Source organism: Eupeodes corollae, chromosome 1 (assembly GCF_945859685.1).
Source record: "Eupeodes corollae chromosome 1, idEupCoro1.1, whole genome shotgun sequence".
NCBI classification, from domain to species: Eukaryota; Metazoa; Arthropoda; class Insecta; order Diptera; family Syrphidae; genus Eupeodes; species Eupeodes corollae.
Genome location: NC_079147.1, coordinates 1,770,958 through 1,781,387, shown reverse-complemented (window position 1 = coordinate 1,781,387; position 10,430 = coordinate 1,770,958). Strand labels below are relative to the sequence as shown.

At 32.2% G+C, this 10,430-nt stretch overlaps 1 protein-coding gene across 1 annotated transcript in view; it reads right to left on the bottom strand.

The window, feature by feature from the left end:
- Window positions 1–4,879: 4,879 nt before the first annotated feature.
- LOC129940614 (uncharacterized) overlaps window positions 4,880–10,430 on the bottom strand; it is a 54,614-nt gene continuing 49,063 nt past the window's right edge. The window contains exon 8 of the mRNA XM_056049003.1: window positions 4,880–10,225. Within this exon, the coding sequence (XP_055904978.1) occupies window positions 10,020–10,225 (206 nt within the window). The 3' untranslated portion in view covers window positions 4,880–10,019. The remainder of the gene's footprint in view (window positions 10,226–10,430) is intronic.

Here is a 10,430-nt window from a genome sequence, read left to right as displayed (position 1 = left end):
CTATGACTGGTAGAAGTTGGAAGATTTTTGCAAACTTGTAGATACAACTCGACAAGTGGTCGTGACGTCATGTAAGTTAGAATCTACATACCTATATGAGAGTGTACATTCGCAAAGTTTAGTATGTAGGCACATTATATACAAACAAAAAACATATCTTTCAAATGATACAACTCAGAGACAATCCAGAGAAACAGAGTAAGAAACGAGAGAGACTATACGCCGAGTATCTTTGAAGTTCGATATGTCTGTTGGGTGAAGTATGAAAGATATAAAAACTTGAGTCTTAACTCTTGACGAGTAAAGTTGAATCAGCGCCTTTGCAATTGAGTGTAGGAAGTAAAGCGATAGTTAACTTCAGCCAGTTTACTTGACTCATCATTTAACCACAATGAATTTTATAATAAATAGATATTTCTTAGTGGTTTCGTGAGTGACAATTCAATGAAGAAAATACGTTAAGTAATTTAAGTCACACATTGTAATTCAGTTGATGAAAATAAATTGACTTTCATAATTTTTTTAATTAAATTTAATGGGAAGTAAAACAAAAAACTATAGAAGAATTGTTCAAGAACTTAGATTAAATTTTATAAAAACCCTATAATCTGTTTTCGACTTGTAGCAGTTAACTGCATATTATTAACTCTATACGAATTATTTAAATCTACGAGTACATCAATATGCAAAACTGTATTGTACTGTTTATGATAATACATGATACTAGTGTCATAAATAATTTAAACTTCTGTCCTATAGAAGTATTCTTTTCGTAAGACCAATTAGATCTTTTCTAAAAGAGAGGCTTAATGGAAAAACGTTTCCTATTTTTCCATTTCTAACATATAAGGAACACAGTTAACGAATATATTCAAATATGTTTTCTAAAGCCTGTATTAGATCTTAAGCTAAACAAAAATAATGAGTTTGGTTGTACTTTATTATGCTCTTCTATAATTCACTGCGAATTTCACTAAAACCTTACTTATACTTACGATAGCGCTACAGTCCGGGGCGGACCTGGGCCTCAACCAAAATGATTCTCCAGCCACCTCGGTCCCCAGCTACCACCACGCCAAGGTGGTGGAGGTCTTCACCCACCTGCCTGCGCCATCTGAGTAGCGATCTTCCTCTACTGTGCCGTCCCTCGGGATTGGTTTAAAAGACCTGACCTAGATGTCCAATCGCTCTACATGACCTAGCCATCTAAGCCGTTGGACTTTAATTCTAATCTATGCATACGGGTCCAAAAATCACTCGATTAATTTTTCTCTCGAAGCATCCTAAGACGCTCTCATCTTTCTTTGACAGGGTCCAGACCTCAGCTCCATAAATGCGAACTGGGAGGATGAGTGTCGTAGAGCTCGCGAGCAGCACTGGTCCTTCTATGCAGCGCCGTTTTGTATGCCTCTTGTTTCGCGGCGTGCGCTTGCCGGTATTGGTCGTCAAACCAGAGGTTTCGCTGTTGTGGCGGTGTGAAACGTATAGCACTTTAGAGGCGGCATCTCTGATGGCTGCAAGGCAATGTTGCCAATGGTTTTCAATGCTTAATGCAGGCAGCATAGGACTCCTTAAGAGGTTACTAGAGACTCGATCGGAAAAGGACATGAAAGTCTATGCGATTGTAACCGTTTAACGTCGAACCTTCTCACAGTTCTTAGACCGGGATATCCGTAGCCGTACCTTGGCTGCAACGGATATCCTGTATACTAAAGAAGTGTAGTGCGTCGATCGCAATGTGGTCAATCTGGTTGAAGGTTGATTGATCAGGAAATTTCCATATCCCCTTGTGGATATTACGATGTGTGAACTGCGTACTAGCTATCAGAACGCCCACAGCGAAATCGATCAGCCTGAATCAGTTGTCGGAGGTGGTGTCGTGCAGGCTGTATCTCCCGATTGTGTGAAGAATATGTCTTTGGTGTATTCATCTTTCTCCTCTGTTCTGGCATGCACCCATATTAGGCTTATGTTTGCGAATTCAGCATTGATGCGGATTGTCGTGATGCGCTCGCTTACACTGTTGAAACTCAAGACTTTTAGCTTGAGTCGAGTTCCAACAACAAATCCACACCCAAATGGACGCTGTCTTTGTTCTCGGTAGCAGTCGCCGTACTTACTAGAACTGTAGACGTCACCGTTGATTCCATCTCAAGAATTCGTGCGCTGCCGTCTGGATAAGAAGAGTTGCCTTAGTGGAAACACCTCTCCCCCCTCTCTCGATTGCTGCCCGCAACAACTTTCCACTAGGGTTGGAAGCCAATCTCCAGTTGAGGTACTAGGCACCCAATGTTCACCGCGGGGAGGTGAGAGTAGGAGTTAAAAGACAGAGGTGGGCTTTGAAAAAACCTGTGGACGTTTGTGTCCTCTTGAATGCACATGTCTACCGTTTGACCATACAAATAATATAAACAGTCCCAATACTAATAAGCTAGTTTTTCTTATACATGTGTTTTTACGTAAAAATACTTATATTACATTTTAGAAACAAAACAATAAGAAATATTACATAAATATATACAGTATTATTTTTATACTTAGTGCTTTGGGTTGGGATTTAGAAATCAAAACTACTTTTTAATATTCGTGATGACATTGAAAAGAATAAGCTTACTTTTTTAAATATTTGTTTTTGTTGTTGCCTCACAAATGTTGCAGTAAGAATAGTTTTTTATATATATCTATACTACCTATTAGTCGTACTTTATAAGATCTCCTTTTTTTTGGAGCTTGACGATAATTCTCTTCTTCCACTTATGGGGAAAGCTTTCGGTGGTCCAGGCTTCTTTTATGAGCGGTTGAAGCAGTTCGCTTGATGACGTTGGCGCTGCTTGTAAAAGCTCTGAGGGAATTCCATCAAGTCCTACCGCTTTGTTGTTCTTAAGTGCTTTAATTGCAGCAACGATCTCATCTTTACTGGGAGGTGCAGTGCGAATTCGTGGATATGTTTCTTCAGGCGCTTCAGAAGGTATCGGCTGCATGTTGTTTGCAAACACTCCGCTTAAAATCAAGGAAAAGTGTTCTTTCCACCTTATGACCTGCTCATCCACCAAACTTATTACAGTACCGTCTACTTCTTTTACCAGGTGTTGTGTGTATCGGTCAGCTCTTTGGTTATTCTGTAAACGATCCTGCTGTCGTACCTGTTTGCAGCATCTTTTGCTTCTTGTGCCAATGCGCTGATGTAGTTACGCTGTAACGATGCACACTGCGGTGAACCTTTCTCTTTTTCATTCGATACGATTACTCCAGCTAGTTTCTTTTTTCCTTTTGTGCAGCAGTTATTCGAAACCTTAACTGTTTGCGTGGATACTTTTCACTTCCTCTTTAAAAACATTTTCGGGAAATTAAATGTGACACCTCAAATCCTTTACAGTGATTGACACATCAATTCTTCAAAACCAGGGTGGTTAAAAGGAGGTGCCACGAATTAGGATCTCCATTTACTTTCTTCAAACCTTAGACCTACCCAAACCCTAATCATATCTTGGAGAACACAATGAATCCCCATTGTTACAAGTGAGGTTGCTGCTGCATCAGTCCTTTAAACCTAACCTAACCATAGAGTGTTATAGTTACTCTAAGGGATAACAGCACTTTACGTTGCATGTTGAAATAGACAGCATATCTGTAAAATACCATTGAAGAAGTACATGAATATCCATTTTGCGGTTTCAAAAGTAAAAGTGAATAAAACATATACATACATATAAAATATTTTTTTACATTACATTACTTCACTTCTACTTTGAGGTAATTTTCGACCACTTTTTGACACATATTGGGCAGTGTCCCAGCCATAACTTGACGAATGTTGTTTTTTAAGTGCTCCAGAGTTAAAGGCCCTACTAAAAAAAATCCATGCAGTGTCAAATCGCATGATCGTGGTAACCAGTTGATATCGTCACAAAGGGAAATTACGCGGACAGGAAATGTCTCTTACAATTAAGAAAAATAAGCTCGAGTTGTGTGGCATGCGGCACCGTATTGTTGAAACCAAATATTCTCTAAGCCGTGTTCATCAAAAGCAGGCAAAAAAATGGGGATTATCATATGACCATAACGCTCCGAATTGACAGTGACAGCCGTTCCATCGTCGTTTTCAAAGAAGTAAGGTCCAATCCCACATCCGGACCAAATAGCGCACCAAACAGTGACTTTTTGTGGATGTAATGGCCTCTCTTCAATTATTTGAGGATTCTCAGAGTGAGAAAAGTGCTTCTTTGCTGAAGAAAACGTTGCCGTTGTTGCAAAAATCGCCGTCGTCGCCGACGTATCTACTACGTTGTGAATGTTCAACAGGCTTCATTTGGTGCGTAAGATGGACTTTATATAAATGTAGGTGTAGATCCAAAAGCACCATAATGTGCCTAAGAACGAACGTGGAGTCGACATATTCCGGTCTTCTGCAATACTTCACTCACAGCACCGATATTTTCAGCGGTACGAGCGAAACCCCGATGCATAGGAATTACAATACCTGTAATTTATCAGTTCTCTTCAAATTTCTTCAAAATTTTGAAAATGCTTGCGCAGTTGGACGGTTTACATAACCATAACCTCCTCTTGAAACACTTTATGTTGGCACCATTTTTGTCGAAGGTTTTAACGATTTGTATGCTGTGTGCGATAGTTAATCGATACATTTTCCTAAGTGTCAGAATTTCAATTGACAAAACAATTGGTTTAATATGTTAGTTTGACAGATGCCAAACTCCAGCCTCATACTTTTGAAACCTATGAAACTTTTAATAACCCATTATTACCTGTATTTGACATTTGCTAAGAAAAACACAAATAAGTTATAACCAAATTCTATATTTGGGGGTCTTTATTTGGCATTGGAACACATTTTCTCTGATTTGAATTACAAACCAAGTTCTTGATTGCAGTTGGTAGTTTTATTTTTGTTTTTGTTTTGTTTTACTTAAAGTATAGTTGATTGGCTACATTTTTCACATTTCTCTAAAATCTGAAGTCCAACATAGGTGTGATGTAGGTACTCAATATTTTTTTTTATTTTTATTTGAACAATAATATCACCTATTTGAAACAAACTACAGGGTACATAGTTACGTTTAAATTGTATATTCTTCTGTTTCTTCGAATACCGCTGAAGTTTTAAACTTTGTTTAACTTCGACATTGCAAATAAATTGTGTGTTATATACGAGCATGTTTATATCTCAGTAAGGACACATTTAACAAGTTACTATTGCGCATAACATCTATAACTATGACCACACACACTGTTCTTGTTACATCTAACATTAAGTTTACAATCTCGAGTAATTATACTATTTCAATAACATTTTTTTGGCTTGCTATTTTTTGACTTGTCATTAAACATTAATTGACAATTAATAAGAGATGTTTATTTGCTTGGGAATCATGATCATTATTATCGAATTACAAAAATCTCATTTAAATAAAATCTCGAAAAATTATTTATTTCATCGCGATATTATATCGAATATAAAATTTAAAAGAAAAACTAAAATTATGCAAGACTCTTCTGATTTCTAGAAAACCCGTCGTCGTTCTTTGGATTTTGATCGAACTGCAAGATAGAAAATGTCAAATCAAACAGATCTTGCATTTTTAACTTGTTACAATTTTTGATCAACGCGATTGGTATTAATTTTTTTTTTAAAGTTAATTTTAATTTAAAATATTTTTTTTAATTTTCGAGATTTTTTTTCTTAAAGATTTGGTTTTCAAGATATCGTGCTTGACCCGTTCGTTTTTGTTTTGTTTTTGGTAAATGCTAAATATGTTTTCATTTTTTTCGTCTTTAGTTTCAACATTGTGTGGCAAGACATATTCAAAAATGATCGTGTATACGTAATTTTCGTTTAAATAAAGTCTTCTTTTTTGTTTTCAATCATGCAGCTTATAAAATTAATTAGATAAATATTAACATCTAGACATATCGGCACGCTGTTTAGTTTACATTTATATTATGTAGTTATGTTATAATTATATAATATTACGCTTGTGGGTTTATTTGTTTCGAAAAGGATCCATGCAGAAGATTTACCGATTTGCAAGATCATAACATTATGCATTTTTATTTTCTAGGTTTACATTTATAATGTATATGCAATACAATATAATATTTGTTTTTCTATGTTTTACAAAATATTTCTTATAGAATTGGAGGGGTGGTTCAATTTTCTGAGAATTTAAGAAAACTTGTATCTTTAAATACACCTGTTTCTGTACTCGTACATATATATTTTTGTATTTATAATTTATATTTTTAAGAATTCCCTTGATTGTTATATTGGTGAGTTGTGCATGAGTGGTATTTTGGCACATTATTATGGCATAAACTTGAGTATAAATAAGTACATATTATTATACATCAAAAGTTAAAAAATAAATATCATAATTAACGTATGAAATTAAAATATTTTTATTTTTTAACAAAAAAGTTAAAAAATATATTTTGTATACTTTTTTGTTTTTATTATTAAAAAAACATTGTTTATTTTTTTATAAGTGATTCATATGTTATTTACAATAATCACGAAATTTATTCAACATTGCAAATTGGTGTTTTATTCTTACATTGAATTTGAGTTTTTGTTGTTGATGTTTCTGTGTATAAAATGCATTGTTTTTGTTTGGAATTTTGTAAAAAAGATTTCAATTAAAAACAAAGATATAAAATAGTTTTACTTTTACATCCGAATTAAAATGTGGTGATCAAAGGATTACATCTTAACAAAGAAATAAATATTGTGTCTCGCATATTAAAGCTCTTTTCTGCACTTAAAATAGATGTGAACCATCTGTTTGCTTCAAGACTTCCTTTTGAAGGTCTTTACGAATTGCACAAGTTTTAATATTGCAAATTTTAATTATTAAAAAATAATTTCGATCAGCAAAGCAAAAATAGAAAGTTTATAAAACATTTCTATTGCCTGATTTAAAAATGTTTTTAAATGAAATTTAAAGAAACTCACATTAAAAGTCTAATTCCTTACAAAAAGATAGAAATAAATTCCATTTTTTAATTTAAAACTTTTAGTCTCAGCTTTTAGCGACCAGGTTTATAACCTGTGACCAGACAACAGAAATCTGTCTGATCTGTCCCGGCTTTTGAAAAAGTTAACACGAAAACCATTTTGGGCAATTCTCACAACTCTTCACAATTAATTGAATCACCTTTTTCGAAGTTAAATTAAGATGTTAAAACAAAATAATTCGAAAAGAGAAATAACTGAGACAAAAATTGCTTGGGATAAGAAAATATTTTACCAAAAATTGAAGCATTGAAGTCATATTATCTTATATCGTGCAATATAATAACAGTGGAACTTCATTTTTAGCATAATCGTGGTAATTGATCCCATTTGAGTTATAAATTAATTTTTATCTATATTCAAAAGATAAAAAGGCTAGCCATCATTTAAACTTTCAGCTTAAAGCCGACTAGCGTAACTGTGCAGTACAGAAAATTTGTACAACTAGGAAGATCTGCTAACCCTCTGAACCTTCAACTTCATTTCTACGTATGTACGCCATCTTAATTTTAATTCTTTTTGAAAATTAGATCTGCTAAAAATATGAAATGAAAATATGAATGAATGGTGTTGTAAATTTTTCTTCTTTTGTTTTAATATTCGGGCAAACATTTTATAATAAATAATTTACCTACTTATGCATAATGCATATTATAGTGACTGTGTATACATTTTCTAATAATTTCGTTTCAAAAAAATAAATTAATTTATTTTTTTTTTGCCAGAAAACATCTAAACATGTAAATATATATAAATGCACTAATTTGCATATATTTTTGTTTTTGTTATTTTTCTTATTTTTGTTTCGACATATATAAATATATCTATATATCTTGACATATATTTTTTTAATATTACATCTAACATCACATTTAAAAATCCTAAGGGCTAATACTATTTATTTCAATTTTATGTGTTGGTTTTCTTTGAAATTCCATTAATAGTATTAATCTATGCATTTTTGTTTTTATTTGTTCATCATCAATAATATAATTAATTAATATATGTATAACTCCATTGATTGTGGGCGAAATTCTCAGTTCAGTTCAATAAAATATCGATGCTCTCGAATGGATGAATATCCTGCTCTTTTATTTTATGAATATTTATGGCAAATTTAATTTGTATACCTAATAAAAAAAATTGTGTGAACACTAAATTTTCTATAATTGTATAATGTATTTGTTTTTATTTGTTAATAAGGGATGTCAATAAAATATGTAAGAATTAAAAAAAATGTGTATTATTCAAAAGATAATTTGTTTGAAATCAAAAAATTAAATTATTTCGCATTTTGTTGCCTAGCCATTATGTCAATCTTTGATTTAATTCAAATTAATAGATTGCAAGTTTGACAAATTACTTTATCAGCAATTTAACTTTCTAATTGAAAAAAAAAAACGTTTGTTCAATTGACCACAGTGGAATCTAAAGCCAATAATGAGACCAGCCAGCGGTGGAATCGGCTAAGGTGATTGTTGATCTATGTGAGTTGATAGTCAAAGTGATATCTAAGGAGCTGTCTCAACAAAGATGTGATAGAAAGCTTACGTAATTCGAAAAAAACACAAGAAAAGTGAAAATGTTATTTAAACACAGCCGATTTGATACTTTTATATAGATACGAGATTTTATAGGAATCATTTTAAAATTTCACCACATTAAAAATATGATAGTCAATTATCAGCTAAGCAGATTCCACCCCAGTCAATCAATAAAGAAGACTAGAGAATGATTTCTAGTCCTCTAAGAGCTTGAACGTTAATAAGTAAATGTTGGACATCACTTATCCATAGCATATGACAAGTAAGACATCTTATCTCTCCAGAGTGCAATGGTCGACATAAATGCATTGACGTAAACTTTATTTGAAAAATTTAAAATTAAGAAAATCAAGCTCCTTTCAGTTTTCATACTATCCCATCTTTAAATATAAAAATTTAAGATGAATTTTCTGAAAGCAAGATAGTTAAAATATACATAGATACTTCGTGGCTATCATCCCTAGGCAACTATCAATTGGTGTTTGATAAATATTCAAGTTGGACAAATTTAAATTAAGAAACAAAAGTATGACAAGAAAAGAATTCAGATAATTGAGAATATTACACACTGTTTTAAATATCAAGAAATTGTATAATAAGGATCGAATTTCAATATTTATCAACTTTCATTTGACTATGAAAGTGAACTTCAATGTTTGTCAACTATCAACGAATGTTAGTTTACATTGACATTCACACTAGAGGGAGGTGTAACAATGAATAGTTTCCTCCGTAACGACTCATGAGACATGGACGGACATAAACTATTGAATACTCAGTTATAATCAAAATGGTTTGCTGACAGGGAAATTTAGCCAAGACTTGTTTGAATCAAACGTAGTTTTAAATGACATAACGCAAGAATAGCCTTTGCCAATTGTCAAATTTTTAAAACAATATTAAAGTTTCAAAAGAATATTCATATTATTACTTCAAGAACCTTAGCTTTCATCTATTATTGCAAATTTATTAATTGTACATCTGGTAATGTTGGCATTTAATGATTTTTAATAAAACTAAGCCTTTTCATTACATTTTATAGTTTCTTCTACATGCAGTGATAACACTTTTACTAAACATTACTAAATTATAATTTATTATTACTCTTTAAGTAAATAGAAAAGTTAACATAAACAAAAATAAGGACAGCATTACAAAAAAATAATTGTATGTATGTTTGTATTTTATTTGTATTATTTACCCGTATCATTAAGCGTTAATAACTTTTCAGTAACTTTTCCCAAAAACACATTTATAAAAATATACATTATGTTGATTTTAACAAATTTTAAAATAAAATTATTTGCGACTATTTACGATATTACATTTTTGTTTTTGTTTTAATTATTATTACTTTGTTGCTATAAAATGAATCCGCATTATTTTGTGCATATTTTGTTTTGTTAATTATTATTACTTTTTTTTAAAATTACTTTCTATATAATTTAAAAAATAAAATCTCCACAATCCATTGCGTAGTCGAAATCTTCACCGCCGAGATCTTCAACGCCTGTGGAATGAAAGTCAAAGCCACCTATGTCGGTGTGGTAAATTGCTCCGTTGCATGCAACAGCATCGACAAGATTGGTGCAGTGGGTGGTTGGTAAGGCATGCAGGGTAAATGTATCTTCGCATTGAGACCAAGTTAAACCTATAAGATTTAAAAAAATGTACAATTAAACTATACTTATAAGAAAACCGTAAACTAAAATTAAATTAATCTGATTAAAAAATGTGGACATTATCATTTTTGTGCCCATTATGTCCAGTTTAAGTTTTTTATTAGGTATGAGATTTAAACTCCGAATATCAAACGAAAAAAAAACTTTACAAACAAAGAAAACAATGAAGAAGTT